Source organism: Schistocerca gregaria, chromosome 11 (genome assembly GCF_023897955.1).
Source record: "Schistocerca gregaria isolate iqSchGreg1 chromosome 11, iqSchGreg1.2, whole genome shotgun sequence".
NCBI classification, from domain to species: domain Eukaryota; kingdom Metazoa; phylum Arthropoda; class Insecta; order Orthoptera; family Acrididae; genus Schistocerca; species Schistocerca gregaria.
In genome coordinates this window covers 27266498-27291476 of record NC_064930.1, presented here as the reverse complement: position 1 = coordinate 27291476, position 24979 = coordinate 27266498, and the positions used below count along the sequence as shown (strand labels likewise).

Below are 24979 nucleotides of genomic sequence, written 5' to 3'. Positions count from 1 at the left end.
CAATTAAGAATATCTCTTAGGAAAAAAAGTTACAAATGTGTAACTCGTTCTTTGCTGATAATTTATTGATTACAGGCCATAAGCCTAAAGAAATTCATAATGTTAGTATCCTGCATACAGGTACGAAAGGGAGCAGACTTAGTATCATCAAAGAATTAGAAATTTTTTGAACAACTTTCTCTTGGTGATGGATTCAATCTGAATAAACAGTTGCAGCCACTGTTACATAATAAAAATGTCATCAGTGGTGTAAAGCCCTTACTTTAGAAGCATCTGAAATTGACTCCTCTTTCTCCTTAGAGTAGACTCTAAAATATCATCCTCTTCTCTCCTTTTTATTTACTGTATTTTTACTGTATTGTAATCATTTTGTACAATGTGGACAATATCTTATAGAAAGGTGTGACTGCAGTAGAAAAGGGATCAAAAGTGGAAAAAAGTTCACAGGTCTAGACAAGAGCAGTAAATAGCGTGTTAGGGTCAGCAGACAAGTGGAGGATAGACACAGGAATGAGAAGTGCATGGGTAGTATTAACAATGTGGCACAGAAGGCAGGCAGCTGGGGTTTACAGACGAGGAAAATATGTTAGTAGTAACTGGTTGAATGCACAGTGTCTACGGGCAAGACAAAGTTTACCAAGTAGTGTGTTCCAGAGTGTGTGGCTGAAATGAAGGAGGAAAAAAATTAGTGTTGTGCCAATGCACAGCTAAGACACTGGTCATACCCAATCTAGTATTACGGCAGGTATCCGAGATGCGAGGAGAGTCATCGAGGACACGAGTGACGAAGAAAAGAAACTGTGTGAAAACTGCTTGCATCCAGACTAAGTGAGCTTAGGAAAGACTCGATGTGATGAAACCACTGAATGTTGCACATGCATGCCACGCTAGCATATGTAGGTAGCTCAGATTCCCTGCCGTCTTCATGTTTGGAAGAAGGTCACAGTATTGAAGATTACAGAGTGCCAAAGACTAGACTAATTTTTGTTTCAACTTGGATGTAGATTTTTTTTTTCTAAATTTTTTGGATTGCTTTTGAGAAAAAGAAATATGTATTGCATTGTTCTTCCATTTTTGTAACTCATCCAAGAACAGGCTGAGATATTTTTTATTTATATTTTACACAGGGTAAGTGGATACCATTAAACAGTATAGGAGAAACTGTTTTACAAAAATATCTGCTGGTTGACTTTTGATTTGATATGAGGATGGCACGGCACTTTGTAGGGGTTAGTTCAGGACCCAGGCATTATGCCTATCACTAGGTTTAATACAGCAGGAACAATATTACATGAATTGGTACCTACAGACAGTGGGAGGAAGTCAGCACAGAAATGGTAGTTACAAGAATGTAAAACAACTGAAATGTCACTGATGTGCAAAAAGAAATGTGATGAGCTGTCCCCTGGACACTGGAGGACCCCCGAGAATATCCACAGACAACTCATCGATATATTTTATTTATCTTAATTGCAGCTGTGAAAAGATGCAAATGGTGGCATGTGATAGAGACCGTCTCGAGATACCGATCAGTATTTTATTGTGATGCTACCATTTGCATGTGTTACAGAAAAACTGTCCGATTGAGGTGCAAAGATGTCCTCTGATGGGTTTAGTGTCAGACAGTGACTGACACCTTGTCACAGTTGTGGTTGAAATAAACAGCTGTCAGCTACGCACTGGTCAAAGTTACTTCGGTGACGAAACTTGACAGAAATTCTCACGTGTACGTTGGAGCATTCTTGGAAGAAGTGTGCCACACAGAAACTACAAGGAAGTATCAAATTGGTGCACACTTGTCTTCAGAGTGGAAAGACTCATTCTGAAGAAATAAGGTCACATGCAGCAGAGGCAAAGTGTGGGCTCTTTTAGAGTCGGAGAATGCCGTGTGACCGTAGTGTGTAGTCGAGATGCTCGAGGATAGTGTTGTGTGTTGAGAAACTGTCTTCACATTTTCAGCATCTTTCCCTGGCTACGCGACGATACCGACGACGACGAACCAGACGCTGGTAATCAGCCAGCTGGGTGTGATCAGCAACCAGCCCAACATCCTTCCGGCTCACTCCGCGGCAGGGGGGAAGCCCACTGACGTGCAGAAGGTGAGTCGTGTGTGTGTGTGTGTGTGTGTGTGTGTGTGTGTGTGTGTGTGTGTGTGTTTGTTTGTTTTACACTATTCCAATGTTGACATAGTTTGCAGTTGACTGGGTTCCTCCTGAGGTTCAAATCAGGCAGTATTCTGTTAGAAAGAGCTGCAGTCTTGTGCTGCAAGGGGTGTGTGTGTGTGTGTGTGTGTGTGTGTGTGTGTGTGTGTGTTTGTTTTTCACTAGTCCAATGTTGACATAGTTTGCAGTTGACTGGGTTCCTCCTGAGGTTCAAATCAGGCAGTATTCTGTTAGAAAGAGCTGCAGTCTTGTGCAAGGGGTGTGGGACAGTAGTTCAATGCCTTTGGCTGCCTCTCATTTCTGACCTGGCCCTTACTGTTGCTGCATTGAACTAGCTGCGTTCCATTACGATGTTCTCACTGTAAACTTGATGTAATGCCATCAACATGATATGACAAGTTATTGGAGTGGAGAGTTGAGAAATCTCGGGCAGATTGAATTTACTCGAGTAGTTGAGGAAATATGACGGAGTTCCCCACAACTTGAGTCATTTGAAGAGAATGATCTGTTCTTTGACAGTTCTTGCAGAAACAATTGGGTGTGGAGTCATACAAAGGTTACTGAAGAAGTGCACTGAATTGTTTTGATGTTTGCTGCCCAACTATGGCCACCTGCAGTGCTGTCACGGACCTCGGACATCTCCAGTATTGTCTGTGGTTTCTCGGGCTCCGGGCATCTGTGCTGTAGAATTTGTCACTTAGCTGTGAAAGTCATTTGTTGTAAAGTAATGTTGATTTTTTCACATAAAGAAATTAGTGACAGAGCGGTAGATCAGCACTGATATTAGATTCCAGTGGCAACAGTTGGATGGGTATTCCTGCGAGGCTTATACTTGAGGACAGAGACATGACATGGCAAGGTGATGGGCAGCGGTAGTGAGCGATTTCTTAGGGGAGGCCAGATCTTCGACTTACAGAATAGTACACAGAACTGTAAATTCTTGCTGACTTTTAGAGTAATCACCACTAAGTGATATGACATATGAAGGAAATGTATTTGCAGTCATGAAAACTGGGAAACCTTTTGATAAAACAGTTGCCAGCCTCGTTATGTGAAAGTTGACTCTGTACAGTTTTCCAAGATGTAACACATGGTAGCTGTGAGATCCAGTCTTCAGATGAGGAATTAATCAATCAATCAGTCAGTCACTCACTCACCTGTCATCACACTGCACACAGATTGCCCTCACCACTACTCGTCCGCGACCGAGTGAGGTGCCGCACTGCACTCCTGTTCGGAACTCTCGATTCGCAATCGGGCCATCCATCTGTAACTTTTCCACGGTTCCCTTAAATCACTCACAGCAGTGCAGTAACACTCCACATGACAACAACATAGATCATAAACAAAACAAATCTTCAGTACTATTTACATACTTTGGCATGCTAAAGGCATAATTTTCATCTGGTAATGATTGTAGACACAAAACCAGATATGGACAATTTCACAGGTTTTCATACCCAGGTTGCTATGTAATCGTGACTTGTTTAGTTTCATAATTGAAAAAGCCTTACACACACACACACACACACACACACACACACACACACACACACACACACACACAACTTCTGGAGAATAACAATGTAGACCTACCGGACAATTTCAGCATAAAGGGATTTGTCATTTAAACACAAATTATGTTGCAGATCAGTTGGTTCCATCTGCAATTGCACAGGGGTTCTTTCAAACAAAATGGTTAACAGTCGTGTAAACAGATGCAAGATTGGCAGAGTCTTCAAAACTTTCAGAGAAGTATCTTTGTAATTCTTTGAAGGCCACAATAAGTTATCCAGACTTGCATTTGCTTTAACACCAATGAGCTTAGGGAAAAGGACAGTTTTTTTAAATGTATGTATCCCTTTCATAACATGGTTTTTAAATACATACCTATCAAATCAGAAAGAAGTTGTTTCTCACCTTGGAATGTCTTAGTGTGGGTGCTGTGTAGTGAAATCCATTTAAAATGCAAGACCTGCAATCCATTCTGAATGTTCTAATTTTCATTCCTGCTCTTCTCCTTCACCTTCATAAACCCAGTAATAGGTGGTTCTAAATAGAAAAATCATTCCCAGCACGACTCTCGAGTTAACCACGATACTCTGCAGCAATGTATGAAGTCTCCGTGCTCTCCGTTTAGTTCCATTGAAATCTGTTGCAGCTGACAGTGGATACACCAGTTTTGTCACAGGCTCCATGCTTGCAAATTTGGCACCCAGTCTTTCTTCATGTACTGAACACCGAATTCCGTATGTCAATTGTTGTAATTTTTTGCTCTTTCGTAGTCAACTAAATCTTTAAATTCTTTGTGCACAATGTTGTAATGTCATTCCACATCACATTTTCGGTACCCGTCGATTATGCAACTTCATATCGCTCTTCCGTCATTCCCATTTTCATTTTTAAAGGTTTGTGAGGACAGATCACTATACTGCTTCTTTTTCTGCAAACACAACTGTGCCTGCGTACTTCCTTTATACCGCGAATAAATAGTGAAGAGTAAACAGCATTGATACCACAATTCAGTCGAACTGGAAGCTGCACCACAATCTGAAGTGAAATATCACACAGTAATGAGTACATCCAAGAGGTACTGACTGAAACCGAGATGAGGTGAGCCTCGGCCCGCATGTCGTCTCGTGTGCAGTACGGTATGCTGTGATCGATCCTGCAGTAAAGTGATTGTTGCCCAGTAACTAAAAATAAGCTCCGAGGTGCCTTATAATGCGACTCCTTAATCACGGCCATATTCACCGTGAAATACCAGTCGTCCGACTCGACTTATCAGAACCGGAGCTGCAACTGAGCACTCGCTGAAAGCTGCCGATAATTAGACACCGTTAATTAAGTAAATCATATCGTGTAGCATTACTCTATGTAGTGGAGTTTGTTAACCAAATTAAAAAAATCTGACACGGTCCTACAGCTCGTGTTGCCTTCATAATTGGCATTTGACAAATAGGTATTGTGACTGAAGCTGTGAAAAGACTGTTTTGTGTCATTAGTCTCCTCACCGGTTTGATGCGGCCTCCCACCATTCCCTCTCCTGTCACAACTTCTTCATCTCACAGTAGAACCTACACCTGACGCCCTCGATTATTTGCTGGTTACCTTTCTGTAGGTATTTGTCTGGCGGGTTGCCTCGTACAGAAATGACATGTGTGTGATAAAAAAGTTCATACAGGAAATGTGATGCTACGAAGGATGCCGAAGATTAGTTGGGTACACTGAATAACTAGTTAAGAAGTACTGCATTTAATTGGAGAGAAAAGAATTTTGCCTAGAAGAAGTGATCAGATGAGAGAGAGAGAGAGAGAGAGAGTACATCCATTTGAACATGCCTTCTGTTGTCTTATCTTAGTAAGGTAGTGCCATAAATTTTGTTTTTCCCTAATTTGATTCAGTACTTCCTCATTAGTTACTCCATCTGCCCATCTAATCTTCATGATTCTTTTGTAGCACCACATTTCAAAAGCTTCTATCCCCTCCTTTCTGAACTGCTTGTTGTCAACATTTCACTTCTGTACAAGACTGCAATGCAGACAAATAGCTTGACAAAAGAGATCCTAACACTTAAATTTATATTAGAGGGTAAGAAATTTCTTTTTTTTTTGTCCCCTCAGGATCAGTGCTCGATTCAACTACATTCCGTTACCCACATTTAACTTGTGACGATGTTCCTCTCGTAACATCTTATCGAGACACTAAAAGTTGATACTAAAAGCATTAAATGAAACCGTACAATGCAGCTGGACACACTTAAATTAGAGATCGGACGTAAAGTATTGAAAGAATAGCACTTGCCAGAGACAGTTTTGCCAAACTTGAAGGAAACCTAAATAAAAATAGGTCGACAAGTATTTGAACCGGACCCTTCTAAATATCAGTCCGGAGCTGTAAGAGACGTGCTGTGCTACTCGAGTTGGAACTCGGTGAAATGTTAGGTAGCACGGCTTGTCCCGAGGAGCCACGCCGTCTCACACCTGTGCCACAGGTAAGTGCCCGCAGTCCCTGCATTTGGCATGCTTACTGTTTGTTACTGGTGCAGTGTGCTGTTGAGATAGCAGCTGTCCCCTCTCTTTTTGTTTGCTGTTTATTTATTTTTTTCATGTTTGTAGTTTCTCCCATGTGCTTATGTAATGAATTTTGTTTTGCATTATTATTTTATGTTGCTGCTGCTGGAACAAGCTCCCAGTTCCTCAACCTCGCCACACACACACACACTCAATTTCCCTCACTGGACACCCACTCTCTCCCCGTTTGCCGTACCCGTACCGATGGAACTGTTCGGGGTCAACCGTGCTCTACGGTGTAGCTCTGTTACCGAGCAGCGTCGGTAACTTGGCATATCGCAGAATGACTGAATACTGACTAGTAAAAAAACACTTAGAGAGAGTACAGATAAGCTCTTTAGAAGCTCCTACAGTAAAAATTGACAGTCGGGATTTACAGTTGGAGAACGTGAATGAACTGAACCGGAGGGAGAAAAAAATTCACGAGAGGAAGGAAAAATAGAAGTATTCTTAAAATGTGCCCCTTGTGCAAAACTGTAATGAAAATGCCCTTTTTAAATAGTCTGTGCACCCAAGTAGAGTGAGAGTCTGGTGGAGCAAAACTGGGGCTATTCGTGGGTGTTACACTTTCTAAGATCCCACGGAGTGCTGGGTCGCTTCAGACTTGCCCCACATATCAGTGATTTACGCTGTACTCCAATAGGAAGTATCGGTCGATAAGGTAGTGTTCCACATGGGACACTTTGTGTATCATACCAGCTGTTTTGCCCTGAATTGTACTTCGTATGGTAGACACAATTGTCAGTGTACGGTGTTTTGAGGTGCTTTTTTATTGTGGGATATTACAAAGTATACTCACACATACTGATTTTGTGGTACCATCACTCTTCCAGTAGCGTCGTAGCTGCTAAGTAAATGAAACTCTGGACACTGAAGCTCTTGCACGGAGCAGATGACTTAGAATGATTTGTGCCATCCGGATCTCCCCCACAAATGATTGATAAGGTCAGAATACATTTTGGACATTTCGCTATAATTAGCAAGTGGATTTCAGTTGCAAAGCATCCAAATACACAGCCACCGAGCATAGCAATGGGGAATTTACAAAGTAAAGTGTGCCGAAGGGCGTTGTAATGGAGGTTTTAGATCTGTCTGACATTTTACAAAACTCCACATGTATCTAACTGACATATACTGTTCGATATTGTGGACAAATAGATTGACTTACTGATGTGTAGCACTTACAGCAGAATGGAGCCTTGAGAGACAGGCAAGCAGAAAAGAGGTCATCAAGTTTAGTGAGTTAGCTTTAGAGATGCTTTCAGTGTGTGAGTCAGAGTGAGCGTGGGTGAAAATTTATTTATGAGACGTGGGCTGAGTTTGAAAGGTAAGCATTAGTGAAACTGGGAGTGAATGTGTTTTAAAGGACTAAGAGTGAGTGAGTGAGTGAGGGAGTGAGTGGGTGAGTGGGTGAGTGTTAGAGAGATTGGAAGGTAAGTCTTAGTGAGGAAGAAGGGCCCCTGGGGGGGGGGGGGGAGGGGGGGATGTGAGTGGTAGTGTGGTGGGATGGGTGTCAGCATGAGTAAGAGTGGGAGTTAGTGTCAGTGAGAGAAAAAGTAAAAATGTGAGTGAGAAATGGACTGAGTGTGAAGTAGACGGGAGGGAGTGTGAGTGAGAGAGAAGTGTGTGTGTTTGATTGGGGGTGACTCAGTGTTAGAGGGGAATGGTGACTGACATGAAGAGGAACATACTTATTGTTAAACTGTGTTGTGCAAGTCCAAGGAGGTAGATGTAATCACAAAATAATGGAACTCGGGGGAGAGGAGGAAGATTGAGGACGGGGGAGAATCGGAGGTGGTAGGAAAAGCTCGGGTCGAGCGGTGACAAGTGTGGCCTACTGTCGACCCACTTCCGTGCCTCTCCTCTACTCCACCGGGCTACTGCACACTGTTCAGAGGTTCGCCCCACCTACCCGCTCCCTTTACCTCGCCAGTTCACCCCGACTGTCCCGACCGCATAATCCGTGCTCGTCACTGCTATGGAAGAATAATTTGTAGATTTAGTAGCCCACATGCACTCTGCCTTGTCAGTCAGCTAAGTGGTAAAGCCCGAAAGGGTGGACAGTCAGTATTTCTACTGGGAGGGAACATTTTGTAGTACTGAAAGCGAGGACAGTGGAAGAGTGTTAGTGTAGCAGAAAGGCTCGTGTCTGCTTACTGACGTGATACCGACCTGATGTTTTTTGTGAGTGTCACATACTGTCAAAGATATTTCTGGGCACTTTTTTGTTTTGGCTATAGAAGCCGGTGCACGTGAATGTACAATGTTGGCCAAACTTCTAAATATTCCAAACTGCTGTTCACGTTGTCGCATATCAGTTACAGACAGATGCTAGAAACATATTGTTTTGTTTCGTGTGGTGTCCATTAGTAATCCCAAGAGGGTAAAATTAGCTAATTGAGAATGAAACGGAATGTTTATTTCTGATGAAAATACAACCTGTAGCAAGAAAAATGAGTTCAAACAAAAAGTTTAACTTAACTGTGGACTTTAGCATAAAAAAATGAAATTATTTCTGGATGGAGTGTTAATTGCCATCTGGTTATCAGGTTCTGTGGCACTCGAGTTAAAAGAGAAAATCCTTGCACGTACAGATTCTTTAATAGTCTGTCGGGCTCGACATATAAAAAAAAAAGTTATTGGCAAATTTGCTTTTGCAGTGTCCTCTGTCAAAGCAGTACAGTGGTCCATTTTTTCACTTACTAAAGAAGGGATTCTGTCAGTAAGAAAAAAAAGATCTCAGTGGCAGCAGAGTCAAAACTCACTTTGCCCTCCCTGGGAGGAGAGGTGAAGCAGTACATCGAGTGAGTCCCAGTGGCTTACCACCTGCCCACATCTCCTCTCCCTGCCTGTGCATGCTCGTATGTAGTTAGCTTTCTCACTAACGCAGCTGTCGCACGCTCCACGAGGCGATTGTCTCCGCAGTACCTAATAGGCCGGGTGAGCACTGCTGCCACACTGTACCTCTCCTGCACCGATCCTCTACTCTGGTACGAACTGCGCGATGTACAATAAATAGGCACAGTGGTATGGCCTCCCTTATGGTCCATGTATGTGTGCGCCCGAAAGTTAAGAGCTTTCTGCCCAAAACTGAGTCTGTGCGGATGTATTTCATTTTCGTTATCGCTTTAAGTTTCTCGGAGGAACTGGAGTTAATGCACTCGAAATTGATTTTGTGTCAAGTAGTGGAGCCACTGTGTCACAAATAAGTTTCAGTTGTGTTGTGAGAATATGGAGAACTGAACTTTAGTGTTTCACTACAGCTGTATTGTAATTGTAGATGATGAGACATTTTAATATACAAACCAGCTTATTTAGTTCACTATTTGCAGGAGTAAATGTACACTTCCATTTGGAGATGAAGCCACTCGTCAGAGCTATCGAGACTGTAAAAACTGCGACAGTACGTAGGAGCAATGCCTGCTCGTAAAATTTGTTCCGAAAAAAATTTTGGAAAACTTTTTCTAAGTTCTCTGCACGGTCAGTTTTTTGGGGTGTAAAATTGAGAAAGATTCAATATCTTTTCTCGTTTTTTTTCCTCATTATGACAGGATTTGTCACACCAGACACGGGATGTCAGTCTGAAGTGCAGAAAGGAGAAGCTGGCACAGTTGTGTCAAAGGGACAGACCGACTGTTCGCCCACAGAGACTACGATAAAGCCGAATTCTCACGACCGCACTGAAATTGTAACTGCACGACATACACTGAGGATTGCCGTTCTGTACGTGCCGCTTGTGGTGCTGACAAAGGTCGAACCTGGGATACCGAATTTGTGTCTCGTCTTCTTGAGCAGGTATCGAACCTGTCTATGTTGTGGCCTCGGTTTTTCATACCTGTAGTGTGAGTCTTCTAGAAATGTGCACCCCCTACCAAAGCACTGCCCTGTGTGGAAAGAGAGAAAATTGTACATTTCGTAGAAAATAACCCCTGTGTCGTTTACTACTGCACACAAGTGTTACATGTTCTGCCTATCACTACGGAGTCTTCATTTGTCTCTTCACGTATTGTCAGTAGTCGTACTGTTTGGCACCTGCTCTGTGTCCGCTGTCGGACATCTGACCTGTCGCAATGACTCTCTGTCGAGCCTGCCGTTTATCTGCCTCGCCGCGCCCGACTGTGCGACAGGTACCTTACGAGCCTGCCGGTCTCGAATATTTCCAGAACTGCCAAAGATGTTGGACGGATGCCAGTATCTAAACAGGCGAGCGATATGCTCTGGGCTCTCCTATCCACCGAGGTATTGAAATGACAGAGATATAAAGAAAATTGAACTGTGTACTGTTACAGTGGCCCTCGAGGGCTCTCGAAATGAGGACGTTCACAATATAATGATCATTACAGCTAGCTGCACGACTGTTTTGGAGAAAGGAGCAGATAATGTGGTAAGGTCAAAGGCCGAGACAGATGACCCGTTACAGTCACCGGGAACTCTTCGTAACTCGGCAGTACCTCCCTGCAGCTTCCGTCTGTGACCTCTGTATTCGGTTTACTCTGTGGTGGCAAATTTTGTCGCAAACTGTGTCGAGTTTTGTACCACTACAGTCCCCTCTTTGAGGAGAGTCAGTCACTTTCTATCGCTACATCTGAAGGTCTGCCGACTCGTTCCGACGTCTTTACCGTTCCGGAAATATCCGAGGCAAGGCGTACAGGGGTCTCGGCATATTCGGCACCCGAACAGTTTCCCTCCCTCACAATCCCGGCCTACCGCCTCCTCCGCACCCGCAGCAGTGCCACCTCCTCCCGGAACTGACGCGTCTGTCCTGCCCGCGCCCCCGTGCCGCTCCGCCCTCCAGACGGCGTACGGCGGTAATGCGGCCGCCAGTCGGCGCTCTCCGCACGCCGGCAAGTACCAGCAGGCTCCCGGGCGGCAAGCGCTGCAGGCGTCTCGACCCGGCGGTTCGCAGCACCAGCAGGCGGTGCGGCAGGTGGCGGCGAGCCAGGCGCACCACGGCCACGCGCAGCAACCGCCACACTCGCAGCACGCCGTCGCGTCTTCGGGCTTCGTGGTGTCGCAGCCGCAGGCGCAGCAGCTGGTGACGACGCAGGCCCCCTCGGTGCTCGGCGCGGGACAGGCCCAGTTTCTGTCGCCCATCCAGGTGCTCGGGACGCCCCCGCCCCCCCTGCTGCCGCTCCCCCTCTCCTCGGGACCTCGCCTCTGTCGCGCCTTCCCTCTCTCGTCCACCGTGGGCTCGTCGTCCTGGAACTTCTCTCTCTTCCTCTGTCTGTCTGTGGTGCTCGTCACTCCTGTCGTAGCCGTGTATACCTACTGCAGGCACGGTGTAACTGGGCACGGATCCTGGGAATGAAAGAATAGTCGGTGATGTCGGAATCTCTGGCGAGATGTGCCAAGTTGTGTCTCGTGTATGTTACGTGTAGATTCCTTGTGGCTTATCTTCCTAATTGCTTTGTATACAGAATGTGAAGATTCCTGGCTCTGCTCAAAAAATTCGCTCCGTCATAATTGTAGTAGCTGACGAGCCAGGGTGGTGGTGGTGGTGGTGGTGGTGGTAGTGGTGTTGATGATTACCTTTCATGAAGTGCTTGCAATTGATGACATAATTATCCATGTGGTATGACAAGTATTTTTTTCCCTTTTGAATGTTTTTGCAGTTTGGCACTGTAATGACCCTTTGTCGAGTGGGGAGGTAGCATTGTGCTGGAAGATCAATATAGGTTGTCAACCTTTCTACAGTTTTTATGTTTGCTCTCTGCTTCTCATTCTTTGGTTGTGATGGTGCACTGCTCTGTCTGAATACAGGATTGGTATAAAAAGTATTTAGGTCAAATTCCGGGATAATGAATGTATCAGAGATATTGCTACAGTTGATACAATCCTCTGGCACTGGCACCTTCTGCCATAGATGTTTCTTTGCGTGCATGGCTTTTTTAAATCACTTTCCGGAATGTCCTCAGAGTGGCACACAGAAATCGTGTTGACCTATGGTAGGGTCTCGTTTTGTTGTCCTTTGAGATTTTTTATCACTCGGGTAATAGAATAAAGTCTCTTGCGACGACACGGGGGCTGTAGTGAGCTGTAGTAGAGTTGTGACGATGTCCCAGTCCGGGTAGTTTCTGGCTCCGAAGTTTGCTGTTGTCGTGAATCTTCTGACTGGTGGCAGATTTTTCCTCATCCAAAAATCCTGGGTGGTGATGGTGTGATGTGTTGTTTAACTGATTCCTGTGCAATCTGAAATTGTTTAAGTACACAACCAAAAGTCTAACTGCAATGCATCAACTGCATGTCGCTTGCCCTCATTTCTGCTCAACTACAGGTGCCCTGTACAGGTTTGTCTTCCGCGCTATCTCAAATATCGTCGAAGTGTTTGTGCCCTCTGAAAATGGCAGCTTTTGATAGGGCTTCATTTTCAAACACTTGCAATATCTCAGCTGACACCTCTGTAGCCAGTTTTGCAAATCTCACACAGATTTTGATGGCGCAGTGCCATTCGATAGAGCGTCGCAGTTTCCATCTCTGACTGAGCCCGTAGACAGAGTGAAGTAAAATGGTAATAGAAGCTGTGAGCAAGCTCTTATATGGTTACTTTTTTTGCAGTTTCTGTACTTAGTGTTTATGTGAGTTAACTGGGGAAGATGCTGGGAGCAGGAATCGGCCCAATCCTGTTGTCCTTCTCCCAGCACATCCTGTGCAAAGTGACGAGTTGCATCACACGTGCACTGCATGTGGGTTGGTTTCAGGTTATCTTGCTAATTGCTTTGTTTATAGCCTATTAATGATACAGTATGCAATGAGACCCAAGTATTTACCTTTTCAGAAGTGCTTGCAGAGGTACTATATGACAAGTATTTTTTTCTGGTCATTTGTTGACCGGTAATCGGTCTTCCGAGACTGTCCTACGGTTTGTACTCTTCTTTTTATCTGCCGGTGGTGGTCCGCTGATCTGCCCGAGTCTGTCTTAATGAGGATACTCCTGTCATCTCAGTGGCAGCCTCAGTCAATTTCCAGTGTGTGCTGCATAAGGTGTATATGAGCTTTGTTGACTGTTGCATTGATGGTATAACATATTAAATATGAACAAGAGAAAGAGTGAAAGTAGCCACTCACCGTGCAGTTGAGGTGTGGAATGGTAAACAGCAGTGGGGACTGTAGTACAAAATCACAGCAGGCGAAGGGGTTTACGTATGCACCAGTCCTACACTCTGTGCGAAACCTGAAAGAATCCTCTGAGAAGACGTGCGACGTTTGTTATTCGAATAAGATTGAAAAATACATATTTTGCTGTGTGTGTCTCTAGTATCTGGACATCTGTACTCCCACAGGCAGACGTACCAGGTACGGTAGAAGGCACTTCTGGTACTTCTGTCGGAGCCCTAGACTCTCCAACATACAGTCGACATCCAGAAAATTGTGGAAAAATGTCACAAATGCCGTATTTGGATGTTGTGTATATCATCTGCACAGTCAGAAAACCTCAAAAATGTGCAGGTTACCTTACCAACAAATTTAAAACACAGTGGCCTCAAAATTAATGTTAAATACCACAGTACCTACAAGAAGCAGTCTTTATTCTCTTCTCTAGTAAATACTTCACTTATTGTTGTGGAGGTGTGGCCTGATTGGATTGATGGGTTATGGTGGGTGGGGTGGGTGTTTGGAATGAAGAGAAGGGAATGAAGAAGGTGCAGGAGCAAGGATTTGGGGAGGAGGAGGCAACAGCAGAGAGAACAGTAGGTTAACGAATGGAAGGGCTGGTTGTGAAGGAATGTATCATTACCTAAAACCCAACCTCACAGCTCAGAGAAGTTTTTAGCAGTGGGATATGGAGCAGCCACTGAAGTTGAGCACTGTAGCATAGGAAGTGAGAGAGAGAGAGAGAGAGTGAGTGTGAGTGTGAGTGTGTGTGAGTGTGAGTGTGTGTGAGTGTGAGTGTGTGTGAGTGTGTGTGAGTGTGTGTGTGAGTGTGTGTGTGAGTGTGAGTGAGTGTGAGTGAGTGTGAGTGAGTGTGTGTGTGAGTGTGAGTGAGTGTGAGTGAGTGTGAGTGTGTGAGTGTGTGAGTGTGTGAGTGTGTGAGTGTGTGAGTGTGTGAGTGTGTGAGTGTGTGAGTGTGTGAGTGTGTGAGTGTGTGAGTGTGTGAGTGTGTGAGTGTGTGAGTGTGTGAGTTTGTGAGTGTGTGAGTGTGTGAGTGTGTGAGTGTGTGAGTTTGTGAGTGTGTGAGTGTGTGAGTGTGTGAGTGTGTGAGTGTGTGAGTGTGTGAGTGTGTGAGTGTGTGAGTGTGTGAGTGTGTGAGTGTGTGAGTGTGTGTGTGTGTGAGTGTGTGAGTGTGTGTGTGTGTGAGTGTGTGAGTGTGTGTGTGTGTGAGTGTGTGTGTGTGAGTGTGTGTGTGTGTGTGAGTGTGTGTGTGTGTGTGTGTATGTGTGTGTGTATGTGTGTGTGTGAGTGTGTGTGTGTGTGAGTGTGTGTGTGTGTGTGAGTGTGTGTGTGTGTGAGTGTGTGTGTGAGAGTGTGTGTGAGAGTGTGTGTGAGAGAGAGAGTGAGAGAGAGAGAGAGTGTGTGTGAGTGTGTGTGTGTGCGCACACACAAAGTGAACGGTCTACTCTTTACGTTTGTACGTAAATCGGCACATTCCAGAGGAAGTTATGTTTCGTGTAGCAGTTGCAGTGTCAGTGACACTGACCACACGAGTGTGAACATCCCCAAATTTCTACGATTTACTCTTAGTCACTGCTGTTGTGAAGTGGCGGTGGAGAGTTGGGGGATATGTCTTCATCAAACTGCCTGACCCCACCTGTGCACCGCGCATGTCGGTGATTGTACTACAGACGTCACGTTTTTGGAAGTTCTTGCAGACACAAGTTTCTCCAAGTTATATGCACTGATTGTCTCAACAAATGTCCCCAGGCTCTTGTCGAGCTGAGACACTTGTCGATCGAGTGCCTTAACTTGTGACACTTGGAGGAGAAAGTGTGACACGTGATGGCTGTGTACTGTATTAAGCGATCAGAGCTGCTGGTTGTGCACAGTTCCGTAAAGCTAATCGTGTGTGTGTTATCACAGTGTACAAAGATAATTTCAGCAATGAAAATTGTTTTTGGTGTCACAATTTTCACAAAAGTTACCATACACCAAAAAGGCAGCACTGGATGTATGCATAGATAAGTGATACAAACACTTGTGTTTCTATTAATTTTGTTGTTTGGTCAGAGAATGTATAAGTTTTTGTCAATGACCGAAATGTTTTCAGCTGTCCTGTGTAGTAATCTCGGTACTGTGCACTGTTGGAGGGCTTACACATGCTTCCAGGTAATCACTCCGAGCAAAATAAGACATTGTGTTTTGCTAGTGGGAAATGATTAATAACTGTACAGATGTTTGGAATTTAAACTGCAAGAAAACAATAACACTTGCAACAACCATGTAAGGAGTGTAATTTTTCAGCTGAGAGGAAGCCCTGACAGGTTTCCTGGCAGCCTGTGTGCTAGCACAGTTTCAGTAGTGCATGCTACGTGTAGTGAGAAGGTACGTTTTGCCTGTAGTAACTGGGAGTTGAATGTTCTAATGTAGATGTTGGTTTGCTTGCAGTCCTAGATGAGAAAATTTTACTTTCAGTGCCATGGTCACTGTAGGCATTTAGGTGGTTTTCTGTGTTCTATTGCAAATATTTTAGGTGTATTATTGCATGATCAGAAATTTTTTTGTAATCTTAGTTACTCTTAGTTATTGTGCAGGTCCTGTTCTCGTATACTGATCCATTTACTGAGTTCATTTTTGACTGTGTACCATCTGAGTGACAGTTCACAGTAGTCTCACTCCAATTCTCAGTCTTTACGATTCGTAGTTTGTTTTGACTTTCCGATCAGAGTGTGGAGTTGATGACAGAGGATTCTGTTAAATTCTTGAAGAGACAGAAATGATTAAAGACATTAGTACTCTAGCTTTTGTCACCATTGCTACCTTCTTCAGTGGAAAAAGAGATAGTAGTCAGTAGACCACGGAGAGGGGAAACTGGTCAGCCGGTACCGAGGCTGAGTGTGACTGACACGGTACGAGGACGAATGGAGGCCCTCGTACCCCGGGTTACGATTAGCAACCCCCCCTCAATGTCACCCGACTGGGCCCACATTATTCTTCTGAGGAAGGCACCTGTGGTTCTGAAGTCTAGAAGTACTACCATTAACATTTTTTATTTGTTGCTCTTGGCAGTAGTGGGAGTTCCAACTCTTGAACATGAGTAATGGTCTGCAGTTCTACTCCTTTTGGAATTTAACAATTTGAAATGTAAATTATTTTGTACGTACGGAGCTTAAGCTTGTTAAATAATGTGTGACGTGCAGTGTGTCTCAGGATTTTGCTTCCGTACCACTCACCACCGAATCATTGGCGAGTAACAGATGGGAGCACAGGAAATGGTTTTGAGGGAAGGGGGAGTGGTGGATTGTATCAGAAAATAGTGGCTTACGGATAAACTTCTCGAAATTTAGGATTTGACGGGGTCACATCTTTGTCACATTAATGTAGTTATAGAGCTGAAATTGCAACTTTTTGCACAAAACAGTCAGCAGTCAAGAAAAGTGTGGGGCACTGATTTGTTGTGGCGGTAGCAGTAGACAACTTCTCTTAAACAGTCCAGTGAGTAGTTGGATGTACAATTTGACTCGTTACGATGGCACTCCGTGCTGCCCGCACCGCTCCCTTTCACTACCGAAGCGCCAGAACACTCCGAAGCAGTTCCTGCCGAGCAGCTGGCGTGACACGTCTCTTCCGCTGCCGACAGGGCGCGGCGCAGCCGATGCAGTTCTCGCCGTGGCAGTTCGCGGGCACGACGGGGCTACCGCAGGGCATCGCCTGGGCGGCCACGACGCCCGGCGCGCTGCAGTCGAGCACGGCGCTCTTCTCCGCGCAGAACCCCATCTTCATCAGCCGCAGCGGTCCGGGCGCCCCGGGCGGGGACCCGAACGCGACTGCGGCGAGCGTCTTCCTGCAGAGCCCGCCCCCACAGCTGCAGCAGCACTCCCGTGAGTAGCGGAGGCCCGTCCTGGGTGCAGTGGCGGTCAAAGTAGTGTTAGAAGCTGAGAGAATGTTGTGCTTAAATTTTTCAAAATGCGGGTAAACACTTTGTTCGGAACGAGGATATTGTCAACTGCAACAGAGCAAAAGCCACATCCGATGAGCAGAACAGAGGTAACAAGTTAAGCAGTTATGCTATTTTGGAATGCTTAAATGAGGGGAGTGTAGCCACTCGCAACTCAGTATTACTAGTTATATTTCGACGCAGACACACAATATAGTTCGTTGAGGACTGAAATACTTTTTCGCATAGAAACAAAACACGTAGTGATGTAGACACATAACATCTTTAGACCTGTAATATAATTCATTTCAAAATACACACGTTAGACTCAGAAACGTGTGCAACACTTTCACACTTGAACATGTAACTCACTTAAGATTCAGAAATGTAATATTACAATGTGGGGCTGACACCTTTTTTTTATTTGGATGCATTACACTTGTGATACAGATGCGTAACTCTTTTTGCACAGGGGGGGGTAACGCTTTCAACATTATAATTTTGGTGCTGTTGTGTAACACTTTTCTCGTTATATGAAGACAGTAAATTGTTCTCGAAAGAACAGTTAATGTTGATGACCGTGCTGCTTTTCCCTGGAATAAATGACGATTAACTGAAAACCTCAGCTGCCAACAGGTGTTGTCGATGTACCTCGATGTGGACAGCTGAAAATGTGTGCCCCGACTGGGACTCGAACCCGGGATCTGCCGCTTACACGGCAGATGCTCTATATGTCCGAGCCACCGAGGACGCAGACGAATAGCGCGACTGCAGGGACTTATCCCTTGCACGCTTCCCGTGAGACTCACATTCCAGCTCTTATGGCAATGGCCAAAGTGTATGTGAGTAATGAGTGGGTGGGAAAATGTCTATAAGGTACAATACATATGTAGAATTGTGGACAGTTGGGAATGTGAGTCTCACGGGAAGCGGGCAAGGGATAAGTCCCTGCAGTCGCGCTATTCGTCTGCGTCCTCGGTGGCTCGGACGGCTAGAGCGTCTGCCATGTAAGCAGCAGATCCCGGGTTCGAGTCCCGGTCGGGGCACACATCTTCAGCTGTCCATATCGAGGTATATCAACAGCACCTGTCGGCAGCTGAGGTTTTCAGTTAGTCATCACTTTTGTTGTTAACGTGCGACACATTCGAGGTGGGCACACGGGCATGTAACATATTTTGAATAAGACAGCTGACACGTTACAGTCCGGACCTGTAATGCGTGACAATGTGGACTGGTGGGCACAGTTCCATTACGATGAGGATAAAGCGTGTTATAATTTACACATAGCACACAGATGGTTAGACATTGCACACACTTGGTAAGAGACTCCCGCTGTGTCAGTACGACACAAAGTACGTATTACTGGCTGCCAAATGTTCTTACATTGTATTTAGTGTGGAAAGTGAACAAAAGTTGATGAGGTTAAGCAAACGCGGGCGTTTCTGGGTCCGCAGAGCTGGCACAGGCAAGTGTGCAGAGCGTGACGCAGGTGGCAGCCGCCCCCGTCCAGGGGAAGGCGGGGGCCGGCGGCGGCGGCGGCGGCGGCGGCGCGGTGGCGGGCGGTGGGCGGCAAGCGGCGGCCGGCGTGGGGCCCGCCGCGGGCGGCACCCAGCTGCTCGAGGTGGCCGGCATTCAGCCGAAGACAGTGAGTACCGCGAGGCCCCTCTCTTTGGACGTAGCGAGGCGGGTGAGTGCTGTCCGCCGCGTGCGGCGTCTTCGCCTCCCTCCTCCTCCCCCATCCCGCCCGAGTTCCCTCTCCGCCTCCCGTCTGCCGTTCTGTCGCTTGTCAAAACGGTCGCCGTGACAAATCGTTATTTGGAGCGTACGGAGCAGTGCGTGGATTTAGACGTGGGATGTTTGTGTGCGGCCTCTCGAATCCCTGCACCGTTTCAGTGTCATTGTATTTTGGTACGAATCCTGTATCACGTATCGGCTAGTAAGAATTATGTTTCTGACGGATTTACATTCTGCAAAAAGTTCTTGATATTGCTTTGGAGAGAGGCACAACAGAAAGCGTGTAAAAAATGTGAGCTTTCAGCCAAAAGGTTTTCTTCTAAAGTACACAAAAAACACACACACACACACACACACACACACACACACACACACACACAGAGAGAGAGAGAGAGAGAGAGAGAGAGAGAGAGAGAGAGAGAGAGAGAGATAGATTCGCGTAAGCACAGCTTACATACGCATCACCACTCTCTCTGGCCACTGACGCCAATCTTGGCACCCATAGACAGTGGTGATGCGTATGTGAGCTGTGCTTGTGCGAATAAACATTCCACGTGGGAAAAATATATCTAAAAACAAAGATTCTGTAACTTACCAAACGAAAGCTTTGGTACGTTGATAGAAACAATAACAAAAACACACACACACTAATTTCAAGCTTTCGCAACCCACGGTTGCTTCATCAGCAAAGAGGGAAGGAGAGGGAAAGACGAAAGGTTGTGAGTTTTAAGAGAGACAGTAAGGAGTCATTCCAATCCCGGGAGCGGAAAGACTTACTTTGGTGGTGGGGGGTGGAGGAGGGGGGGGGGGGGGACAGGTATATACTCGCGCACACACACACACACACACACACACACACACACACACACACATTTCCATCTGCACATAACAGACACAAGCAGACATATGTAAAAACTCTTTGCCTTTACATACTTCTGCTTGTGTGTGTGTGTGTGTGTGTGTGTGTGTGTGTGTGTGTGTGTGTGTGTGCGTGTGTGTGTGTTTTGTCTACTTTAAAAGAAGACTTTTTCGCTCAAAGCTCACATTTTTTACAGGCTTTCCGTTATGCCAGCCTGTTACTCAACAACTCTATATGGTGAGTAGTAATCCATCATATTCATAGTGCTGTCATTATTCGATCCTGGATTTTCGATTGTTTGATATCACTTCAAATAGACTTTTAAACAGTGCACAACAAGTTTGCTTTCCCATCATTCTGCAGTCTGAATTTTTAAGTATGTTGCCATCAGTGGTCTCTTAAACCATTCAGAGAGTAAGCACCTTATCTCCATTGGTCACAGAGCAAGATGTGTTCTTTGTTTCATTTATTTTCTGATGTCTCTTCTACGATTCCGTCTGTGGGACAAAAATTTCAGTTTTTCTTTTTACCTCCTGTGATTCAGCTCAGGCATGAGAACCATCTTTCTTTGTTTTCCATCATTCTCCACTGTATTTGAAAGATATTCAGTTGTGTCCACACATTGCCGAGTCTAAATGTATCCAGTCTGCTGCGCTGCAGGCTGTCACAGTTCTTAGGTGTCTCGTGTGTGACTCCTGTACCTCACCCGAGTGTTTGGTATTTGTTAGCCACATGTCCGGCCCATACAGCACAAATGGCACCACTGTCACTTTAGAAAATGTTAGTGTCGATTCTTTTGCCACTTTTCTCGTTTAAGATTCTTCAGACGATTTTCTTATATGGCATCGGTCTTACCCAGTTTCCGATCTATTTTTATCTGTGTTGTGAGTCACGTTGCAGTAGTGATATTGGAAGTTAGATGCTGATTCAATAGGTCTAATGCCTATAGATATTTTTATTTCCATTGGATTCTTGCATCCAGACACCACGATCTTAGTTCTTTGTGCAGAGATTTTCACATTATCCCCATTCTTCGACTGATTTTATTTTGCGGTCTTCCCCTGAGCTGTCATTCCCCAGTACTGTCATCTACATAAATACTCAAAAATGTAGTGGTTAAGCTACAGATGTGAATACTCTGTGACTTATACAGATTACTTCACACAGTAAGTTTTCTGTTGTTAGTACTAGTTGTGTGCTGTGGTTTAAGCTTTTTATGACATCTGCAAGATGTACTGGACATCTTTGTTCAGTCATATCATCCCCTAGGATGGACCTTTTGACTTTATCAAATACTTTTTTTATTAAAAAAGAATGCAAAGTATGTCTCGAGCTGAAATTCTCTTCTCCTTTCGATCAGTTTCTCCTAAGAAAATATGTTGTCTCTCATGACTGACCCTTAGCAAATGCAGCATTTTTTGTAAAGCAACAAAGTGTCTGATATGGAATGTAATATTTCATTAATTGTGTTTCCATATAGTTTATATTTAGTACTTATAAGCTGTGTAGTTTCTTGCCATATTTCTGTCACATTTTTTAAAAAAAATGTAGCTATGATCAGAGCTTTTCTCCATCACCCTTTCCCTCCTCATGTCACTGTGTCTTGTTGGATGTTTTCCTGGTGCAGTTGTTACATGATGTAAATATAAGACAAGTCACATTGCAGACAGGGATGTGACTTAGTGTGAGAACAGAGGATTGCTTTCCTCACAAAGGAAAGACTGTGCCCACTAGATAAATGAGTGAACAACTAGGAACAAATTGGGCTCTCTAATTCATTTTCTTCTTTGGAAACACTTGTACTGTTGAACTTGTTCAATTGAGGGAGTACCCTACCTAATATTTCCTGTGTACAGTAAGTCATTTCATTTATTCATTCCATTGTTTGTATTTTTGATTATCGTATAAATGTCTTACTTCACCAGATATGAAAGTTTAGCTGCTTGTGTATTATGTTGTCAACAAGTGTCGCATATCACACAAATAACTTATGAAATGATTGAAGTGATGACACATGATATTGCCGTATGAATCCATGTGTATAATGAGTTTGAAATTAACCAGATAAAATACAAAATGCTACTAAGTTAAGACTGTGAAATGACAAATGACTTTTGGGGGAAGAGCATATTATTAATCACGGGACTAGACAATGTTTTATAATTATTGTTTTTTATTTGTAATTTTTCACTCTATTATGTTTAGCCACATGTAATGTTTAACAATGGGAAGTCCGGGTTGGAATATCAACAATATTATGAAAATTATACATTGCTACTGACGGTAAAGATGACACACTGAACTGACAGGCATGACGAAAAGATTGTTACACGTGACCTTTCAGCTAAAGCTTTTGAAATGTTTCTTTGTACTTTTCCTATTTTGGTGATAGGTGTGGGTAGGTAAAACAATTTGTTAGCCGATCTGTAGAATTTTTGTAGGTTAGTTGTTCAAAGAACTTGCAATATATTTATCAATTGCCATATTTCTTGTGCTGAAGGGATCCTGCTATTGCCCATTTAACTGTATATTTGCTATCATCACTGGACTACTACTCCTTTTGCAGTGGAAATTGCTCAGAGAGATTTCTGTTGTTCAATGTATCGACTGGAATAACACACCGAGATAGTTGGAACTGGATATACAGTACACAATTCTAGATGATGGTCACAGATCAATTACATATGCAAGTATTCCAGTCACACGAGAGTGTATTGAGACAGTAACGATTGGTACAAATATATTTGAACGTAGTTTTTTCTCTGACTTTGTTTGATGTCACATCTCGCTGCCCTGCAGAGCAGTTGACACCACCCAGGAGGTGGAAGACATTTTGTTACCCACCTTACCGACACCTCAGGATTGGCACCGCTCCGATGTGCACGGACTGTAAAACACTTTGTGAAATGGTGGTGCTTCCCACATACTAACTACCTTAATTCACAAACATCTTTCATTGGCGATGGAGAGCAGGGAAGTGAGAGATCTCATTCCCAGAATTACGTCGTTCTCACTTTCTTCGGAAAGGCAAACGCACATAGACACACACACACACACACACACACACACACACACACACACACACACACACTTACACAAGCAAGCACACCTCACGCATACATGGCCACTAGGTCTGGCCAGAAAGTGAGTAGAAATAGTGACCGTGTGTGCGTCAATTGTGCTCACTTGTATGAATGTGTGTATTTTTACCTTTCTGACGAAGGCTAGGGCCGAAAGCTCACATGTAACAAGTTTTTCATGATATTGTTCATTAAAGTTCTTCAATTCAGTTCAGCAGTGACTCTCCTGTCCTATTTTTCACGTACGTTGTGTGTGGGCAACAGTAAAGAGTTCATTTGTGAGCAGACAATAGCATTAACTCAAAATGCGACGTATACTGGGAGAAGGGCAATAGGACTCCCCCATTCGCAAGCCGTACAAATAGAGTTCGCCACACGTGTATGTGATACACTGATGGTGCTGTTTGAGGTGGCATTCTTTCACGAGTCGCCAGTGACCTCAGTCATGACATTTTCAACTTTTAAGCTGTCATTGTCGTGGACGTAGGTCGAGCACCTCAGTGGTTTACTACGCTGCCTGACACAAAAAGTGAACCGTCCAGAATGAAATGAAATGAAAAGAAACTTTACTGCACGAAAGAGGGTACACGGTGTTACTTCGCTATTACAAAACTGAGTCAAATTTACAAGAGCTCGGCAGTAGGAGCCCACACGTGACTGTGGTGCCGCATCTCTTCTGGCCGGGACGCACACGTCGATTCGGTCGGGAAGGGTGTCGTGAAGCTGCCGTATTTTCTCCGGAGGGCAACTGGCACACAACTGCCGTAACTGGTCCTCGATATAGTCGATAGTGGACTCGGGACAGAGTCGATCTCCGATCTGGTCCCTCACGTTCCTGTGGGGCCGCACGTTGGGATCTTTTGGGCCACAGAAGGACCTCAGACTCGCACACTTCCTAGAGACACGTGCCACAACTGTGCGAGTGTTGTCCTGTCGAAAAATGTCTTGTCGGTACTGTCGCACGAGAAGTACAGTGTGAGGATACGGTACGTCGGAGACGTGCTGTCGAAGTTCCCTCAGTTGCTAGTAGCTGTGAATCGAAGCGGTACTCGACTGCTTCCCATACTGCGACGCAGGAAGTGATGTCGGTGTGCGTCTCGTAACTGTCAGAAGAATGCGACCTATCCCCAGTTCGCCAACGTACCTGCTGACAGTGGTTGTCGTCTGGAATAGTGCAGAACCCCGCAGTGCGATGCTGCTCGTCATCGGTCCGTGTGTCCCGGTCCTGGCACTGCTCGGAATTTGACCACTTGTGTCGTAGCGTTAACGGTAGCTCGCGTGTGGGTCAGTAATTCCGGCCGGTGCTAGTGTCTGACTGCTGACGTGGGATGGTAAAGAATGCTGCAGGGACTCCTCTACTTGTTATCAGACTTGGAAGAGTTACACTGTGCTCGGTGACAGTACGGTGAGCTGCCCTCGTGTCAGTGTGGCTGCTCTCTCGTTGCCACGTGTCTCACACGGGGTCACTGTCACGTCTGAAGTTTGCCGGATTTATGGAGACCCACAAGGAGGCCCCTTTCAAATTCCATCAGGTACCGGTAAAAGCTGTCTCACAAGTACACGGCACCTCCGTTTCTCCAAAGTGACCACTCGTGTCAACCTCTTCGTGCCTCTTACACACAGTATTGCAAATGTAAAGGGTCAGATTGAGAAAGGTGATAGCGGGTGCACAACTACTTATGTTGAGATAGGGAACCGATGGTCAGAAATGCATATTCATTGTGTTACGGATGTATACGGTGTGCACCACATAACAACAATGTAGCTCGTAGTAACTGTTCAAAACAATGACCACCGGTCTCAACACCCGTATTGCAGCCGCGTGTGCAGTTCTGTTGCACTCACCGGTCTCGACACCCGTATTGCAGCCGTGCGTGCAGTTCTGTTGCACTCTCGCAAAGATGTCACGTGTCTGTTGTACACAAGCACGAGTGGCAGGTAATAATCAGTCTCGTTCCTGATTGGCAGGCAGACAGACCTACTCTGCACTACTTGGCTCGCAGCACGTGTCTTGTGATGAGCAGGTGCATTGCTATGGCACA

At 44.9% G+C, this 24979-nt stretch overlaps 1 protein-coding gene across 5 annotated transcripts in view; it reads left to right on the top strand.

Annotated features, from left to right (window-relative positions):
* LOC126295501 (uncharacterized) overlaps positions 1-24979 on the top strand; it is a 305004-nt gene that overhangs the window by 224840 nt on the left and 55185 nt on the right. For 3 of the 5 annotated variants that reach the window (XM_049988079.1, XM_049988080.1, XM_049988078.1), the window contains 4 exons: positions 1960-2099; positions 11031-11333; positions 16968-17208; positions 18719-18951. In XM_049988079.1, coding sequence (XP_049844036.1) covers positions 1960-2099; positions 11031-11333; positions 16968-17208; positions 18719-18951 — 917 coding nt within the window. The remainder of the gene's footprint in view (positions 1-1959; positions 2100-11030; positions 11334-16967; positions 17209-18718; positions 18952-24979) is intronic. The other 2 variants (XM_049988081.1, XM_049988082.1) reach the window with 2 other exon arrangements.